Consider the following 22575-nt stretch of genomic DNA (forward strand, 5'->3'; position numbering starts at 1 on the left):
TGAAGCTTTTCCCAGCTGTCTCAAAATGACCTCATCTTCTACTCCCTCCTGATCAGGAGATCTGTAGCAGACACCCAGAAGAACGTCACCCATGCTGGACTTCTCTCTAATCCTAACCCATAAACTATCAATTGTTTTATCATCCATTCTTAGGCAAAGCAATTTTATAGATCAGGCTAGTTTTTTAGAAGTTTTTCTTCCCGGTATGAAAAACGACAATTGTTTGAAAAGTCTAGTCTGACTTGAGGAAGGCAAGATAATGAACCTGATTATTCATTATTTATGTGACTGCCACTGATTGTAAAGCACCAGAAAATAAAAACATAAATATGTCAACTGCTACACTTACCTGGCATTAGTATAAATAGTTTCAAATAAATTGAAAATTTAGTCTGAAAGTAGAAGAGACCTGAATCTATCCTAAGCAGCCATCATTTCTTGAAAAAAAAAAAACACCTTACACAATATATCAGAAAATACCCACTTCTTCATGCAGTAAACAAAACTGAGCTTATATTTTGCCACTTTTCACTAGGACAACACACCCACAGAAATGGACAAGACTGATTTTCAAAAGGTCCTAGAACTTTTGCACAGAATCTAATTCCTGAGGAATATATTCTGTTCTTGGAGTCAATAAGATCTGGCAGAAGATTTACTATTTAGGGGAAAGGAGTTAGAATCAGTCCTCAAAATAACAGTTACCGTCATGATGGTACAGCATCATTATATTCAGAGTGAAGGCTTTAGCACCAGAGGCCATGAAAGCATGCTTCTAGACAAATTTCATTTATCATCCCACTTCATGTGTTTACTCTGGATCACATCACTCCTCTTATTAAAACTTAAAGGATTTCCAAAAATACCTGCAGGAATGATGCAAGTAAATTCTACTGTATTTTCCAAAAGCACAAATAAAGACACATGCAGCTCCAGCTGACCTTCAATGACTGCTCATTCATCATGATATGTACCTTTAAAAATCTTCCAAAGACTACCAATTTCCCTTTAGGTTCCTCAGCAAATAATAGATTATTTAAAAAAACCAACCTACTGAAATGCATACTCTATACAACATAACAAAATTCTATGACTATATATTATGCAAACAAATGCAATATTCTCATAAGCGTTTAAACAGTTGCCTCTTTCCTACAAAAGCTACACCAGCCAGCTTACCATCAATCCCCAGAGCTCCCTCCTTCCTGTTCTCCAGGCATGGTTCAAACTTGCTGATGATTTCCAGGCAGTGTTCTTTAGTCACACTTGTCATCTGTAAAAGTACCAAAAATGAAGTGTTAACTACTAATCACAGCTTCTCCTAGCTCTTTTCTCTGTGTACAGTTTAACAACTGGCCAGATCATAGAATCATAGAATGGTTTGGGTTGGAAGGGACCTTAAAGATCATCTCGTTCCAACCCCCTGCCATGGGCAGGGACACCTTCCACTAGACCAGGTTGCTCAAAGCCCCATCCAACCTGGCCTTGGACACTTCCAGGGATGGGGCATCCACAGCGTCTCTGGGCAACCTGTTCCAGTGCCTCACCACCCACTCATCCATAGTGGTACTAAGGATTTCCAGTTACCCACCGAGATTCTCACTCCTGTCAATTACTGTCAGGTCAGATAAGAACTAGACTGCTTTGTGAAAAGTTTCTGTCCTATTGGCAGCTGCCTGATCACAGCCAATAAAGACAGAGTTCTGCTTTGTAGATCAAATCTGGTTAGAGTGTTATTAGGCAAAGAGAACAAGCTTTGTCACAAACCAATGGGATTTCTTCTCTTGTAGGATTAAAGGATTAGTTTGCATTATCAAAGGGCTTTTACTTTAAAATAAAACAAGAAAAAGGCTCATCTTTATGCAGCAGACAGAAAAATCAGTTACTAGCAGGGTAGCAAAGAATCAGGACTTAATGCTTTCAGAAAGCTCCTTGAGGAAATCTGCTAACTTCAAGGTTGCTTTGCATTCTCAACTGAAAAAGGAAAGAGCACAAAGGGAAATGTACGTTTGTAAATGTCAGCATTTATAAAAAAGAGCCATTTATGATAAGCTCTAGGGTTTTTTACCTTGAAATGTTTTCATAATTCAATTTTAACACTATTATTTAATATTCCTGCTATTTACTGTTGATTTATCCTCTAATTATTATCCCTGCTATTATTTAATATTCCTGTCCTCAGTGGTCCAGGAAATCCTGTCCATCATATGCTGTACCTGACACATGAAAATACAGCCCTTGTCACCAGAGGGACTGCCAATAAAGTGACCAAGTTGATGACTGTTTTGGCAAAATGGAATCTTTGCTTAGGGGAAATGAAACCACCAGCATATCTGCTACCAGATCAATGCCTTTTCTGGGGGTAATTTAAACCTAATAAATAAACGTAAAAGAAGAGGAAGGAAAAAACCCCTAACCCTTTATTTGCCCATACATTACAGGTTTGCTGGGTTCAAAAGAAAAAGCTCTGGAACAACAGAAGATTTTTCTGGTACAGCTTCAAACGCACAGAATGAACACTTGTTTTCCCTGTACATATCGCATGAGAAAGGGTAGCACTAGGCAAGGGAGAGAAGCCCTACAGGCATGAGTTGTCCACATCAGTGATTAGCTGAGCTGATTTGTGTCCCGTGGCTAATGTTCATCTTCCTCTCACCATCTGGAGGATCAATTGACCAATGAAATGGAAACATACCCCACTTATCTAAAAAGATAACTGCCACAGAGGTGGCTTTTTTATTCATTGATTTCTTAGACCACTTTTGAAACTGATGGAGATTTATGACTTACAGGCATGCAGCTTCAAAAGAGATCATGAGAGGAAAAAGGCAAAGACGAGTCAATGCATTTGTTCCTGCATTGACTGCATCTTGCTGACCAATTATTTTTCCTCACTTCAGAATCTTCTGCAAGTCTCTAGATGAAAGATCACAGGATCATTCAGGGACCTCAGGAAGTCATCCAGTCCAAAATCCTGCTCGAAGCAGGGTCAACTACAAGGTCACATCAATTAGCTTAGGGCATTACCTAGTCTGGTCCTCAAAACCTCCAAGGATGGAGGCTGCACAACCTCCCAAGGCAACCTGGATGAATGTCCTCATGGTACAAGACATTAGATGCTTTGCCATATTCTGGTCTGCCAAATTACCATGTACCAGAAAGACCCAAACTTGTTCCGACTAAGGGGTATTTGGGATAGGAGTAAAAGTGTTAGGCTTCCAGGTAGCTTGGTTACAAAGGTTCCTAATGCCATAAAGGTTCAAGTCAGTGACAGAGGAAGCAGATCAGTGGGCATGTAAGTGGTGCACCATACACACAGAGATAAGAAACTTTTACCATTCGAAAATAAGAATATATCAACACTAGTTTCCTCTTTTCATGAAAACATATATGAACTGTCAGAAAATGGATTTCTGTAACTTCAATGCACACAAGTGACGGATGGACAAATTTTCTAATGTGACTGATGTAGGCTAGCCCCCTTGTTAAATACAGTTACACAAGTGGATAGCATTTACTGCAATATAGCACATAGTTTGCTGGTATTTCGCTGAATGTGCATAAACTATAAGCACAATGTATAGGTGCACTTCAATACCTGAATAGCAAAGCTTATAAAGCTATAAATTAACATCTCTGAAGAACTGTAAAATGTCTCAGATTCATGAGCAACATTAAATATCAAGCTTATCATTATCTACTGGCTGCTGCCGCCACCACCCCCGCCTCATATTATTGTACAGGGCATATACACATTACCTGGTTTGTTAGACAAAAATACCTTGCCTGTTTCAGATCAGCAAAATGGAAAAATAGTCTTTAAAACCCACTCCAGCAATGGAGTTAAAGCACTAAGAGACAACTTAATATGTACTACTATAAACCCTCAAAAAACTTCCCCAGACATGAATAATCCTCTCAACAGTTCTTCAAAAACATAATCTTCCAGTTTACAAACTGAGATAGTGTGACAAAGTAATTCATTGTCTCATCATGGACTATGCGCTAAGTCAAAAGCAGAGCCAGAAATAGCATCTTTGCACCAGGGTACTGAATACTGGGAAAAGACAGATATTGATGGAATTGTCCTAAGAGAACACATGAAAAAGAAAGAAATTGTAGAGACTATATTTAGGAGCACAAGAGAAGAGCCTACAGACAAAAGAGGCAGTGAGAGCAAGAAGATTCAAGAAATAGTCATGCCAGCCTACAAGATGAAAATCAGGAGGCATCTGATTTTTTCACATGCACGACAAGAAAGTTCCCACCCCTTTTAAAAGGCAATGCACCCCCAATGGCAGACAGAAAGGCATGCAGACGGGAAGTCTTTTCCTGGCCTGGACCTACCTTCTGTTCAATCTCCAGAAAGCGTCTCAAGTCATCTGTATCTAGGTAGTCCTTGTGGTTGCTGTAGCTGAGCATTAGCAGGTACAAGTCACGTCGTGTTGACATCATCTTATAGAAGGCACAGAACTCATCAAAGCCCAGCGTGCCCTGGTTGTCGTCCGTATCAGCCTCCTGCATTACACAGCAATAAGGCAATGAGATACCCAATTGCCCAGCAATAGCCTGAACAAACTTTAAATAAACATATTCCTGCATGAGAAAAAAGCAACATTGAAATTAAATGCAAGTGGACGCTGCCTGACATAGCTACTCACTCTATGGCCTGCTAGAACAGATTGATTTATCAGGCTGATGCTTGTCATATGAATGCTTTGCATAGCTTTCCCCTTTGAACCTCTTAAATGTATGCACTAGTGCATGAGCCAAGAAACAACTTTTAAGGTCTTTATTGTTCCACAGGGAACCGTGCTTGAAGGATTTCTTCTACCTATGGCAATGAAGTAAGACAGCATACCCTGCAACATAGAACAGAACATGTGTATGTCTGGCAGAATTACCCATTCATATTTTCTTGAGAAGATCATTAGAATCCAAGTCATCTTGAAATTAATTTTATATTCAGGATTTGGGAGGGTATCTGTTAAATCCATGTCCATAAACTAATAAGATCTGCAAGAATACTAATTTTGCAAGTAAAGAAAAAATCATCAGTAAATGACACTATATTCTCTGGTACATCCATCCCCACAATGTGTATGTTTCTTGGTTCTTTACTTTTTGAGGTCAGGTGCCCCAGCCTGTGATCCAAACCACCCATGGTTGTATCAGCAATACTACTCACTGTTTGCACACAGTGGAGATAGAATTTCCTCAAAGAAATCTTGTGAGAGTCTGATCACAATGGGATCCACCCAATGATATAACTATTTGGAGGAGAGATTATGGAATTACTGTGTTTCCTAAAAGCCTGTTCCTAGAAGCATGAAAAAATGAATGAGAAATTCTGCCAGGGGAAAGTATGAAAAAGGAAAGCTGCAATGTCTCCCAAACAGGATAGACAACACTTGCATATTTATGAAAAAAGCTTCTCCAGCACTCCCTACTTTTTCTCAATAAAGAAATTGCCAGCATATTTGCTCACCTTCACTGTAGACATGTTTAAGCACACTTCAGGACACAAAATTAAAAAAAAAATAAATCAGACAAGTTTTTAACAAATCTTCATATTTTTCACTGAATTTCCTTCAGGTACTGCCATACATGTGCACTTGTATCAGTTGAGGAAAAGACTGATAATAAGCTCTTACAACCATGGACAGCAGCACTGAGCAGCCTTCACAAAGCACTTCTGTTCTCGCAAGTTGACATCAATTCAGTTATTTGCCCAAAAATGAAGTACTGCCATAACCCTACAAATTATCCTAATGCACCCACAGAGATCTTTAAAAATTTACACAAGCAGTCTCTTCTTTCCTTGTTCACTCTTTAATCTTGATAGGCCTCACCATTTTGTCTCTTTTCTAGTCTCACACCAGCAGTTTCAGAGCCCGTATCAGCTACAACACTGAAGCTGACAGTACTACGGAGGAAGTGACTGGAAGAATGAGGAGTCATGAAGTCATAGATGAAGCTCCTTTAGAAATGAGTCCCAGGTGAAAATATGAATGCATTTGTGAGCAAGAAGTAGCTAATAAAAATGTCTTTTCCCATTGTAACTATGGCAAGATTTTTTTAAACAACTTGCTACTTTTTAACTAGAAAAATTAATATTCAAGGTAACTTTCTTCAAGACCTACATATAATCTACCCAATTATATCTTAAAATACTTGGTGTAGCTATTTCATTAACTGAGAGATTTGGTTTTTAATTTCTAGGCTGCTTAATATTCTGATTGTAAGCTATCAAATAGCAATTATATTTTTCAAGTTGAGACCAGCTCAGTTTCAATTATGCATTGCATGTGGAAAAAGCAAACCTATTCTTCTTTGTTAATAGCATTTCTAAAGCACCTGATATGTGTAGTAATTGTCATTGATTACAAACAGTAAAACCAGAACACAGCATACAATAAGCGCAAATTTTTTCCCAGGGAAGTTTTACCCAGTGTCTTCTATTTGGCTTGCATGAAACCTAATGGTTCATCCTGAAAAGACAGTCACTTTAATCTACTAATTTTAATGCGTTTTTAAATTCAGTTCTTCACTGAGTTACATCCATAAGCCTAGTATTTGCTGGTATGAAAGAAAAAAACTGATGGAAAAAAAAAAGTAACGGATAAACCCCCTTGGTTTTCTCTGGCTGTACATGCATGATTCTCAAAGGCTTTTGAGCCTGGAATGTGTCCCAGAACTGAATTATTGAAAATCCAGCAATCACTAGGCTAGCATGACTTTGTAGTAAACATGAAGCAGTGCTCAAACAGCTGCCATTCCAACTATGAGATTTTCAGGCACCTAAATGTACATTATGTTTTTTAAGGTACATACATACTCTGTCCAGACATTGCATCAGAAAAATTAAAATAGCTGAAAAGTTCTCATCTCCAATACTCTCATAAGGTACAGCCTGCACCCTAGAGGTACCAATTTTGTGTGTGGAAACAACCAGGACCTAACACAGTAGCACATACTCTCGTAGAGACAGGATTACAACCATTCATCCCAATAGCCAGTACTTTTGGAATTTAAAGAACTTTCAGTTGGCAGAAGACATCTGTTTTGCACAAACTGCTGTTTAATGCCATAGCCACACTTAAAATTGTTTAGGGTCATAATCATACAGGTTTAATCCATCAATTGGATAATTTATCACCTGCAGAAGTGAAAGACACAAACTGATTTTTTTTTCTTCCCCAAACAAAAGCAAAGGCAAAGAAGAGGGTATTTGCAAGTTCCTGATGACTTGCATTTCATTCCATTTAAAAATTTCTTTTTCTGTTTGGAAATGTCTATGGTGTTACAATGCAACAGTGTGCAACAGCATGGACAAATCTACTTGGAAAATTCATTCTGGTCCACATAGATTTTCTGCAACAGAAACAGAAAATGGTAATCAGAATGAGGGCTGGCATAGTAAGAGCAGCCTAAGAGAAATAAGCACCCAGCTGCCTGGGGCATCTGTGTGCTATAAACCTTTTATTTCTCTTTTATTCAGTAACATGCAGAAAAAATGTTCAACACTACTTCTAAACGTCTGTTTAAATTTCCTCCCTAGCTGCAAACTTTTTTTTTGTAGGATTTTCTGCTCCTAAAGAACAACCCACCCAAATGATGGGTAAAATACTAGCCTGATGCATACACTAGGATAACCTGTATGAGCTGATTACTGGAAACTTTCCCATAGCCTTTCCTTCCTTTCCCATAACCTTGAGTTGCTATGGTTTGCAGAGTTATCTGTTTTCCATGCTCCATTTGAGCATATTTTACCACTGCAGATCCACAAAGGAATTTACATTGCACATAAGATGCAACCAGGCAGGCTTCAGCATCAGCTGCCAGCAGGATGAAAGAAAGAGCAGAAAGAGATGCAAGTTAAAAATATTTTCAACCCAGAGGCATTAGAATAAATACATACAGCCATGGAAGAGGGAAGGTTTCAAGGCCCATTTTTTCAGCAGTCAAACTAGTCAGAAGATTTCCAAGTTACACTCCTTCCCCAAATTATTCTCTAATACTCTTCTTTTCTGCTATAGTTAAGAGGCCATAATCATAGGCCATAAAGTGGGTCTATAAGGACTGTCCATGGCAAAATGCAGTGGCTACATTGGTTTCTAACCAAGGAAAGAGATAATTTTGCCTCCCTTTCTTTTCTCAGGAATAAGTTACAATATGAGAATGACAGCTTCGTGTCCAAACTGAATACAAAATCACCCATCCAATTGTACACATCCAAGTGTTGTTCAGTTTCATGTTAAAATAGTTGACTTATCAAAAGCCATGCTGACTGGCACTGTTCTTAACTTCTCCTTTATCCCACACAAAGCAACTCATACTGTGCAGGAAACCATGTTTCCATGTGGTCTGCACATAGGACTCGCCGAGCTATGCAACATTATGGCAGTTTATTAAGGAACAAGAGCCGACATACTAAAATTTATTTGCATAAGATTTATAAACTGTATCATAAAGCCTCAGTTGACTGTTTCTCTTTATTTTTTACTATTCCTTAGCAATGGAACAATTCTATAATTAGTGGCCATTGCCAGCAAAAGTGCTTTTTATTCAAGGTTCTCAACACCATCTAAACCTTGAAGCTTAGGGTTTACACTTCTTACCATCCTTCTCTATATGGATTAATTTCACATACAGGTATGTAATTCTCTAGGGAACATTAAATTTAGAAGAACGGCACAGAGCCATCCTAAAGGATAAACAGTCTAATTTTTACATCTTAGCAGAGATCATGTCAAAATAAGAGCATTCGTTCACTAGCATGAATCAGTAAAATGATTCCAAAGAGACTGATACGATTTCAGGTTTCTATTTCATAGGACTGAAGGTTTCTAATGTTCTTGTCCTAGTGCATTAAAAGTAAGATTAAAAATAAAAAAGGAATTTTTACACTTCGGCCATACCAAAAGGACTACTTGTTTCAAAGTAGCCTTCTTGCCACACAACAACAGGAAAAAATATGTGTCCAGGCAGTTTCATTCCGTAAGCACTTTATCAAACCAGGAAAAATCGCTCAAAACAAGAAGAAAAGCTTTGGAAAATGAAGACAGGAACTTTAAGAAATCTTTAATCAGTCTTAAATTGATTGCAAACTGCCCAGGAGTTGTACAAGCTCAGTAAATGCTTAGAATAAAAGATGGCTCAGTCTTCAAGCACCAACAGAGAACAGAATTACCTTTGCCTTGCCACAGATCTTTCTGTGACCTTATTCCCGCTTCAGTTGTGTGAAATTGGGCTTATAACATTTCTCTACCTTACATTAGGCAAAACTTACGTATTCAGCTATACACAATGCCTTGGACAGATTTAGACTGTCTAGAAAGCCATTGGTAGATAGGTATTTGATCCCTTTCAATGCTACCTAAATTGCAGTATTTAGTTTTCTCTAAAACAATCTCTCAAAGCCTCTCCAAGAGAACATTCTTTAAAATACCAGAGCTGCTGGAAAATTATGCTGAGATATCCCTGACTGAATGTAGTGCAGAAGTCATGGTAGTTCACTATGCTGAAAACTATTGGTTCAACTTCTGCTTAGGTTCTTCACATAACAGACTTTTTGATTATGAAAGCACACACACCTCCATAGTTCAGTTGCCCAATAAATTGGGTCAAGGTCAGTAGAACACAATGTCAAACAAATAGCTCTTAGCAGTGCAAAAAACGTGACAGATAGGAAGTCTGCATACTGGATATTTTATTAGTACCAGTTATTGGAGGATATTGGATACTTTACTAGGCAATATTTATTAGAGAGAACGTAATCAGAGGAGGAAACGTGACTGAGCTTCAGATCAACAAGTACAGCCAAAAAGCAATCTTTGTATTGTGTCTTTATGTTATCTGACACCAGAAGGTATCTGGTGTAATGCCTTTTTCTATGAATAACAATTTATCTGTGATGTGTTCCTGGAGCTCTCTCCAATTTACCAAATGGACTGTGTAGTATGTCTCAGTAGAGTGGAAACAAACCAGCTGCCAAAGTGTTTACAACCTCTCCTATTAGGTTTCATATTAATTCCCCAGCAGCTCAATCCTTGTTCTTTTAGAAAAAAATACATTTTCATTTCTTACCTTAAACATTTGCTTGACTTTTTGTCGGGGTAGATTCACATTCAGTTTGTGCATTAGCTGGAGCACTTCACTAATACTCAGACTGCCATCACCATTTTTATCTGCCTCATCAAATGTCTGCTTCAACCACATTGAACAGGAGTTAAGGAACAGTGTGGAATATCAAGGGATATTACTGAACATTATGTATATATGACTTTTTTCATATCAGGAAAGACTATATGAGCTGATGAAAGAAAGTTCAAGGTAACGTATAATATAACTCTAGTCATGTTATTTCAGTAACAGTTTCTAGACTTACTATGCTCAATATGTAACACATACTATTTAGCCATACTACAGCGCAGAAGAACTAACTTCTGAGTGAATTGCAGTGTTGCATCACACTTTGTCCCGATAAATTAAATGGACAGCTTTACACAGGGAGTAACAGATGAAAGAATATACCTGTATGTTTTTCAGTCCACTCCAGTCATTCATCTCCAAATCTTGCCCAGAACAATCCTCTTCAAGGACTCCTCTCTGTCTCTGGAAACAGGGAATGCAACGGGAACCACTTTGAAGCTTTGAGCCTAGTGCTTACTTTTAGCAAAACAAATACTTAAAGGAATCCCTACGCTATTGATAGCTCTCCACCACCGGGAAATACTCTCAGATAGTATAAGAAGGATATTGGTCTCTGGTCCTTTGGCGTTTTGAGAGGCTGTCTTCATCACTGATTCCTGCCATAAGATATTTTAGCCCTGTGATCCAGGTGCGTGCTTCCTCTCCACTGGAAGATACCAGGTCAAGAGATTCCATATGGTCGCCATAGTAGATGCTGAAGCAGCAGTTGGGATCAAAACTGCCATCGGCATAGCGCTGAAAGATCTCTGATTGCTTCCCCTCGCAAACCTCCTGAATAGAGTCGATAGAAACTAGAATGACAAAAGCACGTAGTTCATTAATGACTGTGTGCATGCCCTAGGCCAGGCAGGATGCATTTATCCTGTAGAGAAATCCTGTAGAGAAGGGGCCCAAACCTCACACTGCAAGGTCCCCAATTCACACAGGTTTCGTCTGCAATTCATTTACAACATACTACACTACTGCAACCGGCATAGCTAACAACAGCAACTTAATCTTCATAAACTATTAATCATAAAATCATTTACTGCCCTTTAAATTCAAGTACAACATTCTTCTTGATCACCTGTGAATTAACCAAATCCTTCACACTCCTTTATTTGTAAGAGGGCAAGACACTAGGAGGAATCAGACGAAAGGTTCTGTGGCTGATACTCACTTTTGGCTTTCTCATTCTTTCGAGAGGGTCTCCAGCGAATACATGACTTGTGCTCATCCAAGTAATAGAAGCGGACCAACCCTTTGGAACTGCCACGGAGTTTGATCATTTGGGTACCAGCTTGCATAGAACTCATACATCTTTCCACTGAAGAGAGAAAGTCATATCAGTAAGTCAGACTGCTCCCTTTAAGATCACCTTCACAGGAAGAAAACGTATCAAGCAGCTGCCCAATGACCAGTTCAGGTCACAGGGTAAGATTTCCTGTACTGTCTAATATAAGAGGTCAGGTTATAAGATCAAAAAGTCAGAAAGACTCCTGGGAACTGTGGACTTATCTGTAAATGTGAAAGTTTTCATTCCCGTATTAATAGGTATGAAACATACATACACTGGAATTGGCGTAAGGTACATACCCTTCTTAAGACCATCCCAAATGCTTAATTTGAGCTCCTATAATATGTAAAACTTGTGCTGGACACAATATGAAATTTCACCTGAAAGCTCGGATCCTTGGCCAGCAAAAACTAGCACTGTTCCATCCATGTCAGGAGAGTTATTTTCAGTACGCCTCACATTTTTGCCTGTTAAACATCCAGTAACTCTGTGGCACAATTTCAGCAACTTTTTTTCACATTCCTCTTCGTAAATTCTGGAATTCCTGTTAGCAGTATCACCATTCAGAAGTACCATGGCTTCTTATGAAGCAGTTTAGTTCACATTCTGTCTACCCAGAATCCAATTTAAAAAAAAAATTTAATTACCCAACTTGGTCATCAAAAGTATTCTAGGAACCCTAAAAATAATTCAAAGGCTTTTATGTACAAAGGACTTAAGAGTTAAACCATTTTCATTGCCTTAAAAATTAACAGCAAGAAGGTGGTTAGAATCCAGTGTGTGACTGCAAAGATGAAGCCAGCTTCAAAGGCTACATTCTTATAAAGAGGTCTACAGTTGGGGTCACAACAGAGTAATTTTATCCTACACCAGTCAGGGAAATGTATAGCTGAACAAAAATCCTAACAAGTAGAAGGGGGCATTATTTTGATTTGCCTTCTCTAACATAAACAGTATTTTGCTGTGCTTAAAAAGATTCCAAAGTTTTCTTCTTGGGAAGAAGCTGAAAGAACAATACTGAGCAGATATTATTTGCACTGATCAATGTTTTGTGTAAGGCACTCAGATACTACAAGGATAAGTATGAATAAAAAACTATCTACTTTTTTTTCTGTCCTATAACACATACTATGAGTAAATCCCCACATTTGCATTAAAGTGGTTCCGAAATATCAGTTAAATACAGTTCTTTGTGACTGAGTTAGAAATAACATTGAATGCTAACAAAGTTGGATTTGTAGCCCGTAACCTGGTGCTATGGAAGACCTGTAATTTTTTCATAAGCACCTTAAGTTCAGAAGCTGAATTCTACAAATACTCACCCAGATAAGCTGCTCCCAGCATGCGAGCAATCCTAACAAGCAAACTCAGAAAAACACCTCTCCCTATTAAAGCAGTTACAAGATTAGGACCTAAAATGCCTAGTGGATCTATATAATTATATTTTAGCATTCAGTCCTAATTCATAAACATATAGCCACCGTTTGCCAATACCCATGACTGATGAAACACAAAGCACATTAAAAACATACTAATAAGCAGAGTATAGTAAAACTACTGGCAGCACACTTATTTTGGGGGATTTAGCTGAACTAATAATATTCACCTTCTGATCACACTCTAAATCAAACTACTATCAAGTATCAATTTCTAGAACACAAGGAAATTCAGGCAATATTCCTAACTTGCTTGTTAACACCAAGGTGTCTGCAAAAAGGAAACCAGATTTGTAAAGAAAATTTTTGATCTTTCACAAAAGAAAGAGTATGAGGCAAAGCTAAGCTGAATTTATCAGCAACATTATTTTGAAGCTACTTTAGTAAAAATACAACATTTTCAGAGTGACAGAACAACATTAGGACTTCTGCAAACCATGAAAAAGCTTTATAGCCCAAACATTTACTTCTCTCCAGAAGCAAGAATGCCCATTTTCATTACATACAGAGCCATCACAAAGGCATTGCATGTCTGCTGTTTACATCACACTTTTACTTGCCATCCAGGCCGAAGAAAATAGTAAATTCTGGAAACAGTAATTGAGAAATTACCGTTTTCCTCCCATTTCTGTGGATTAAGCCACTGAACCTACAGATTTGGTTCTAGATGTTGTAAGCACGAACCTAACAGATTTTTCTTTTTCCAAATCACTTAAAACCATAGGAGGAGGCCTTTCACCTATATTGTACTTCGTCTGTGGGCCCTTAAAACATGTTCCCCTCCCGGGGATTTGGCAGCATTGCAGACACTGCAGCCAGCGGCCTTCAAAGAAACGAATCTTAGAAGCAGCTCCCTCAAAGAGCTCTGCTCTGTCGCAGCAGGGATCCTCCCCTTTCCTTGGGAACTGCTGGTAACTGCGGCTCTTGCATCTGAAGCCCCTGGGAGCAGGGTTGGGGCCATGCCTATGCCTGCCCAAACAGGAGACATTCTTTTGAAATGCAGCTGTTGCAAGGAACTAAGCTTGACAACGTTAATGCAAACTGTTAGCGACCGGCTATGTCCCAGCAATGAATGCAGACTCTCGTGTTTTCTGCCAGGTCTCCCATTTATTTCCCATAATGACAGAGCATAGCCTGTGACTTAATTTTCCTGTGGCTTTTCTGCCCGGTCTGTTTAAGTAAAATTAAAACTATTACCATGTCCAATGTATTTATATATTTTTTTCAGACCTAGAGATGAGAAGTCTAAATTACTACTCAGATTCTGGATGGAAGAATGAAAACTAATACATATAATACATATTCTAGTCAGTACAGATTGATAAAGAAATACAAGGAAATTCTGAGGTCAGGCTTCTCTTTTATCAATCTGTACATACAGATTATAGATGAAACAGTGTCCAAACCAAAACACTCATTCCATGTATTCCAAAATGCTTCAAAAACCACACTATTCTTTGGGTGATTCAAGTCTACCTCTCAAGCAAAAGCAAAAACGCCCAAGAGAAGCAAGGTAGAACAAAAAGAAATGGAAAAAATAATTGACATTCCTGTGCTTCAAACAAATTCAATTAATTTACTCAGGAAAAGAAGGTTCAACAAAATAGATCCATTTGAAAGCAGGTCACTAATAATAAAAGAAATTTTAAATTTAAATCCACAATTCTGTAGAGTACATTGTTTACATTAATAAAATATTTATGGAGAGGTGGTGTAAAATTAAGAACAAGATAATTCCTCATGTAACATTTTATTTCCTAAATCTGATCCTTTGGCTTCAATCACAGATGCCCTTAGTTGAAATCAATGTGGTCAGCAGGTATTAGTCATAACAGCAAGGGCTGTGCTACAGCTCAGAAGCATTACTGGAATTCACTACAACATCAGATCCAAAATGGATTCAAACTCGGCTCAACCATTTCCCAGACACTGCAATCTTTTCAATATCTGCTTTCATTCCAATTCAGAAGAAAGATAAAAACTTCTCAAATTTACTGTGAGATAGTAATTATGGAAAGCTTGAACTTATTTTAATTTCACAAGGTTTATCATTTTTTTGAAATTTTTTTTTTGTCAAAATAGCTAATAAAAAACTTTCTATTAGCACTAATCACACAGACTTCAAACCACATTACGTTTCCAACTTCCTCTTTGGAAGTTATTGCAGTAAATAGTTTTATTTGAAGAAATGAGAAGAGCAGAAATGAGAGAAGTATCAAAGACTGCACCTGTTACAAAGCAGAAAGTAATAAAGAAGCACCGAAGTAAAAATACACTTTATGCAATACACATTTACTTTGCTTTTACGTGAAGTTAGAATATACTCTTTGGCTGTTAAAATTTTAATAAGCATCTTTGGATAGCTTTTTTAATGCAGCTATTCGTTTCTGTTGCAGGATTGCTCACCCAAACCCACCCAGAGCATACAGCACCTCTGCAGCCGCTCTGCTGCCAGTTCCAGCTGATCTGGACACCGGACTGTTCTTTGGTGATTCAACGCACAATTGCAATTAATGTTTCCGGACACAAACCTGAGTTCAGTTCTATTCAGTGTACCTGGCAACTGAATGGTCAGACCATACCGAATACTTATTTTAAGTACCTGTTACCATCTTCTCGGTTTTGGTGACACAAGGAAAGGAAAGCACAAGAAATGCCCTCCTTCTCGTGTCAGAAGAACCACAGCTTTCCTGGATCCTACCAACATGATGGGAAGGAACACCTTTAAGGTAACGCAGAGAGAGGCATTAGCTAGGGGCATCAGCTAGACAAAGACCAGGAGATTGAGATGGAGAGGGGAAACAGTGCACCCCCGCATCTCTACATACGTATGTGCACTGAAACATCGCCCTTACCCGTCTGCGTGACTGAAAGTTTAGAGCACTAGAGAGACTGGCAGAAAAATTTGCAGGGAAAAAAAATCATAGTGGTACTTATATCAAACAAAAAATAGAATCTTTTTTTCTGAAGTCTTTCACAGCATGTAAATGAGAATAGCACACTGATGAGAAGACAAGTATAACTGCTTCTCCTTACCATTGTTCAGATATCTTCTTTAAGGATTCATTTCTATACTTGAAATAAAAATCCCTCAGTCTTGCAATGAATCATTTGTTGGAAGAAATGGCTCCTAACTATCTTCAATTAAGACTGAAGTTTTCTTCTTGGTTAAATAATATTTTGCACTTCAATAGTACCTTTTAGCAGAATTCAGTTGAGGTTCAGCTCCCTTTTGATCTAATGATTTGCCTCAGTTTGCATCTGGACAAAATACAGTCATGGAGAGAAGGTGGATCTCTGTACTGCGGCAAAAAGCAAAGTCAGCAGAGCGAGAAACAGAAATGTAGAACACTTGGTTCCATTCTTGTGTTCTTACAAAGTGACACTAGACTGACGCAGCAGAAAGACTCAAAGGAATTTTTCATAGTTCATAGTAACATTTATAGTTACTATAAAAAGTTTTAAAGTAACAATAAATAAACTACACAAATCATAAATCGCTACAATTTGTCCTGATATAAGAAAAAAGAAGAGCCCAATTTCATGCTTATTGTTAGAAAAATGTTCTAACGTCTGTTAATTAATTATTTATGGTTCAGTAGCATTATTGTCTTTTAGGAGTTTCTGGGTTTGATGTAAATGTGTGAAGGAGTGGGAGTATTTTAGCATGTGAGGATGAAAAGCAGTTAGAAGGATTGAGTCATTGAGTATTTTTATACATGGACCAGCTTTGTCAAAAGATTCACATCCAAAGTTCAATACGGCTCCAGGTTATGTCATACAGCTTTGGCCCTAGCCAGTCTCCAGCATCACACAACTCTGCTGAGTTCTGCCCCGTTAACAGATTCTGGCAAGATGCATCCTGATTGTATGCTTAAAACAACCGCTTTTCTAATACTATAAGGAGAGGAAAATACATTTCAGAGGCTTATTTCTCTTCAGGGCCTCCAGAAGATGCAACATGTTTGTGAGCCTAGAGAAACCCCTCCAGTACATGTGCACTTTAAGGGCAAGCTGTTCCCTAAAATATTACCAAACCAAAACAGCTTTCCCACATGCAAACAGAGGACTCCCACACTTGTCATACATTTAGTAATCCGCTGAAGAGATAATAATTGCTACGTTTTTTAGAAGTCTCACTGGAAATGGTTTTGCAGCTATAAATGGTTCATCAATAGGTAAACCAAAGAACTGCCTGGCTCCAACTGTTCCTGCCAGGAATATCAGTTTCAGTTTAGACAGAAGGCATCAAATCTTTTAAAAAATCAATATATAAATATAATACTATCAAAACATATAAAATATGTCTCTCATATATATATAAAAAATATATCAATACAGTGTGGTGGGGATTCTGTTCAGCTGAAAAGTCTTGGAATTAGAAGATATTGGAAAATTCTGCATATGAACCGTACAATTGATTTCTGTGAGCTTGAGGAATCTCCATGACAGTTCATCATACCACACTCATAATAAAAGCTCCCAGAATGTCACTTCTGACCCTGAAGACATTCACTCAAGTAATGGTCTTATCATAGAAGCTTTAACATTAACTGTTGGCTACAGCAACCTGGGTTTGTTCCTTATACAGGCACCTACGCTAATGGAATACATTAGTAGTAATTCCTGCTTGACACATTGCCTTATTAAAAACAACTTCTGTTACACAGAGAATTTAGCACCCTGTGGTACATAATGGAGCAAACCATCTTTATTTATTTATTTTTGTCTTTAAACTTTACTTATTTATTTATTTTATATTTATTTATTCTTTATTATTACATATTTAAAGTACAGTCTTTTCCTTACAACATAAACTCATTGAGGGAGATATTGGTTCAGTTTTCTCTTACATAAAAACTGGACTGTTTTTACTGGGTGAATTTTATTTCACACACACACAGAGAAAACCCCCAAACCAAATAAAAAACCCAACCAACCAAAAAAAAAAACCAAACCAACCCCCCCAAAAACAGAACCAAAAAAACCAAAAACCAGAAAAGGAGACATTCATACAGTGAGTAGCGTGATGAAGAGTTAACCTAAGGTATTTTCCATCTACAGTGTTCATAATCAGGTACAGCAGGCTGATTCGCATCATTATGCCAGGATCCAATTAAAAAACAGACCACATCCAACTTCATTAATCTTCGTTTGTTTCATTTTGCATACCTAAAACCTACAACCTTTTAAACCAACCATCTTATTACTATTGCAAGAACTTTCTCCCCCTTATTTGCTCTCACTGACTCAAACCTCACTAAATTTCAGGACTCTCTACTATTCTTCTTATTGGCAAAAAAAAATCTTAAAGTACCTTTGAAAAAGAAAATTTCTGTATAATTCTGCCAGCAATGGTTGGGACAGTGTTTGCTGCATACAAGAGAGAATGTAAGACTGAACCCATCCTTAAAGCGCACAACCCCTAATAAATGAGATGTTAATGGGAGAAGAGATGCTCTTAATCCTGTGGAAATTAGGATGCTTAATTCAAGGTCAGTCTGTCAGCTCTCCATCTCTCAGTTGAGACTCCATCAGCCGTCTGGATCCAGGGAAATGCACAAGCAGAGTAGGATGGCATTTCTGGACCTCTGCAAAAATTCCCATTAGTTTCTAACATATCTAAACCTCCAATTTTCTTGTTAAAAAATATCTTTGATTGGTGAAGCTGACAGACGAGTAGGACAAAAAAGTGCTTCCAAGGCAACAGGTGGTTCTGGTCAAGGTCACTGCAGATTTCCTTACTGGACATGAGTGGCTCAGCAAGACTGCTATTAAAAAGCATTTACTAGAACAGGAAATATCTCATTTCTCTAGCCATTTCCAACCACATTTGCTGTTTTTATTAACTATTTAAAAGAAAGGCTGCTATGAAGCAAAAAGGGACCCTTCTCAGATAGCTAGTGAAGCTTAAGGATTTTGCCATTTTATATCAGTATTCAGAAAACAACCTCTCAAGATTCCAGTGACCTATTATGGAAGAAGACAACAAAGATACCTCTAAATCCTCATTTCGAAGACTGAAAACTACAAATATTGCATTAAAAATCAAAGAGTCAAGAAATGCACAAATTCTGGCAGATAGCAAACCTATCTTACTGTGGGTATGGAGAGGGAGACAGATTCTATCTATGCAATAGAAAATTTCAAAAGGTCCGCACATGTACAACTTTGCATTTGCTTTTCCAGAAGAATGTAAAGAAATCAATAATGAAATTTTAACCAAGAGGTTCTTGAAGACCAAAAGAACTGCACTAACAACCATGCAAAATAACATAGGACTAGGGCTGTGTCCCAAGTTCTTCCTTCTTTTCTGCTCCCCCACGCTACTGCCAGACAAAGTTGTCACTACATAAGATTTAAACATGAAAGCTTTCAAGATGATACCATCTTGTTCAATCAAGTGGCAGGTATTCAGCCTGCATCTTACCAATAAGGCCGATTTTCCATCTCGGAGAAGCTACGATGCTGCCACCAACCCAGAAAAACTCTTCAGCCAGACAGGTCACTGAGAACTTATTTTGAAGCAAGGGAGTTTTTGAGGCATCCATATTTGAGAAAAAGGGTAGCTTCAGAATTGAATACAAGCACTGCAGGCCTTAGTAGAGATCAAGATTCTGTAGTACACATTTTCAATGTAATAGCATAAAAATATTATCAGGAAAAAACAAGATAATCGGCGATTTCCAAAATCCAGTGGTATTTTTCAGGTTGTTACAGAGCAGTTTCACAGTAAACTTAGGCGTCCTCCCCTGTCCAGATTTAGAATATTAAAATCCCAACAAAATCCTTTTCTATTCTATGTGACGTACCTACGTGTCTGTTTTTGAGGATTGGGTGGGTTTCAGTTCAACATTTTAAAGAAGACACATGATGGACACAGACAGGGCCATGAGGCAAGATGGCATGCAGACGAATCCATTTCTGGACAGAAAGGCCTCCCAATGATATCCTTTTTCCTACCAGCTGCTAAGCGTCCACCAAGACATTATACCAATTTACAGTTGTTGGCTTTTCCATGCTGCTTCCTCCTTCTGACAGCAATTCCTATATAGAGGTACCCCTTCTATATATTTCATTACTAAGAGATTTGCAAGTCCCACTCTTGCTGAGGGCTCTACTTGCTCTTCAAAACCAACCAACAATATCCATTGCAGTAAATAAGTGCAAAGTTAATAGTACAATCCATTCCCCTCTCTGCCCTCCTGAGCCACCCTTGCCTTTCACTGTGAATCTGTGCAGGTGCTTAAGCTCTTCAATCTCTTTCCAGGTCTGAAAAAAAAGAACAATCACATTTTCTTCTCTTACAGCTCTTCAAAATATCATTGTACCAGTCTTCATCTTTTCTCAGAAGGTTCTCCTCAGTATTTTAATGGACATGCCTGATAAAAGAAAGAACATTTCTCTCTAGGCAGTAAAAACTAGATACGATGCAAACACAGCAACACGTTTGCTTGAAATCCTAAATCCATCATACGCACTAATCCTAAAGCCATGGTTCTGCCCTATCCAGGCAAAGGATTTAGGTGACACGTTACAGCTGTAGGAAAAAAAAAGGAGGTTAAAAAAAAGTGCTTTCTTTTTCGCCTATGTTAGCAGCATCCTTCCATCTCACAACCCATTTAGGAATGACTTTGCAAACTGACACAACCCATAGAAGATGCTTGCCTAGGACACAAGCCAGGCAGCTACACTATACAGGACAAATGCTGTACGCAGAAACCAGGAACAGTGAGGGTGCTTGAGAACTGACAGAGATAAAAGCAGGTAAGGGTTAATTTTTAAAAAGCTCTAAGTCACTACCTCATTCCATTTGAAATGCAGCCATTAAACTCCAAATACAGAAATCTGTCATTTATGTTATCACAACCTCTTAATCTACATTAAGTTTTAAGTAGAATATACAATTGCTCTTGCCATCTGTGATCTGTACAAGGAGCCTAATATGCTTCTAGCTTGATGAGCTAAACACAAATTGCCCATTTAAAAACACATTCATTAAGTGCTTCCTACTCCTTCTTTCACAGTTTGAAAAAGCTTTAGAGTAGTTAATTCTAGAAATGATTCACTCTCAATTAGGAATTGTTTATTTCTCCACCTATGCCCAGAGTTCTTATATTAGGCTGGACTCAGAGTTTAACCACAGATTAATTCCGAAGGAAAAACAAACTGGGTCTGAGCTAAGGGTCAACAGTGGCAATAAAGCTACGTACACTCTTGTCACGTTCTGCTACTTATTCAAACACTTCAGCAATAGCCTTCCGTTCTTCTATGGCATCTTTCAAGAGTAATTTAGTGAGACGACTGCAAACTAATTGTCACCAGAGGAGGAGGAAATTCTGTAAAATGCTAAGAAGCGTATATCCATTCAACAGAAAACTGCTACACAGCAGGCAAGAACCCATGAAGTATTGTTCTAAAGATCCTAAACCTTTTTTCAAGCAAGATCTAGCATGGGCCAGAATGAGACCTGAGAAATGTGAGCTTAATTAGCTGCACTACCCCATGCTTCTCTGAATTTCCTAAATAAATTGGTAAACAGCTTTGAGGGTAATTTCCACGCTATAGAAATAAGATCTTAAATGGGGAGAATGACATTGTTGTACCTCACAAGGGAGGAGATACAACTAAATTTTAAGGCTCTCAATTATAAGAACACAGAGTTAGGGTAAACTTTTGCAATAAACCAAAAGTATTGCTGTTGTTTAGCTCCTTTTTTTAATCTTGCAGCACTGATCAGAAGCTGTCTTCCTTGCAGTCTTCCAGGTTGTACATGCAACAAAATCTCAGTAGTTGGCACTCTATGTGCTAAGCAGCAAAAGGTACTCCTTTTAAAGTTCAAAAATTAATTCTGCAAGGACATCCTATATTCTGCATTAACCATTTACGTGCTATCAACCTGGGGACAAAGGGAAGGGAGAAAAAGAGTGAAGCATAACTCCTATTGCAGCATTGCCCAAGATATTAGTTTCACAGTTCAGAACTAGAGTTCCACACAAGCAGGACTTTGAATGTGGATTTGTTTTTATTCAAGTACAGAGAAATGCCAGTGATTTATAGCACCGGAAAAGAAGAACTATTTCAATGTTCAAGTTAAAGTTAGATTTGTAATGCAAAGCCCACCCATAGAAGGTTAATTTAAATCCTTTTAGTTGGCACTATCAATCCATCCCTCAGGCCTCCTAAGAAGATGATCACATAAACAGAGAAAAATAAAATTTTTCAAACAGCCCCTCTATTTAGTGATTATGCTGAATATTAGGTAACAGTGTGGGAAAGCAACAGGAAATAATAAAGGGTTAAATGTGACATAATCCCTCTCCCAACTCTTAAGCATATTGAGCTTAGTACTTAGGATATAAGCCTATTGAAATGGGTTTCTATTCTTGCCTCACTTGACATCCTCAGAAAAATCTTGCTCACCTGACACAACACGCAGATTAAGGACTTCTTTCCATGGCACTTCAGAAACTTGTTATTCTCTGAGTGTAACAAAGGCTTTTCATGCCACAAAAAGATTTGAAAACCAACAATGTTTGAGTCTGCAGGCTGGCCTGTGGTTTAGGTTAAAAGTGGAACTCGGAACACTTGATGAACAATGCTAGAATGTCAAAAGTCTTGTAAAAGAAGATACTCGCTTCAAGAATG

General features: G+C 38.1%; 1 protein-coding gene and 1 long non-coding RNA gene across 2 annotated transcripts in view; both read right to left on the reverse strand.

Moving 5' to 3' along the window:
• PLCH2 (phospholipase C eta 2) overlaps positions 1-10221 on the reverse strand; it is a 43520-nt gene extending 33299 nt beyond the window's left edge. The window contains exons 1-3 of the mRNA XM_075171903.1: positions 10090-10221; positions 4348-4518; positions 1180-1273 (exon numbers count right to left, since the gene is read on the reverse strand). Coding sequence (XP_075028004.1) covers positions 1180-1273; positions 4348-4518; positions 10090-10221 — 397 coding nt within the window. The remainder of the gene's footprint in view (positions 1-1179; positions 1274-4347; positions 4519-10089) is intronic.
• Positions 10222-20254: 10033 nt separating this feature from the next.
• Positions 20255-22575, reverse strand: part of LOC142092354 (uncharacterized) — a 70759-nt gene continuing 68438 nt past the window's right edge. The window contains exon 4 of the long non-coding RNA XR_012677024.1: positions 20255-20309. This is a non-coding gene — a long non-coding RNA (uncharacterized LOC142092354). The remainder of the gene's footprint in view (positions 20310-22575) is intronic.

This window comes from Calonectris borealis, chromosome 23 (genome assembly GCF_964195595.1).
Source record: "Calonectris borealis chromosome 23, bCalBor7.hap1.2, whole genome shotgun sequence".
Taxonomy (NCBI): Eukaryota; Metazoa; Chordata; class Aves; order Procellariiformes; family Procellariidae; genus Calonectris; species Calonectris borealis.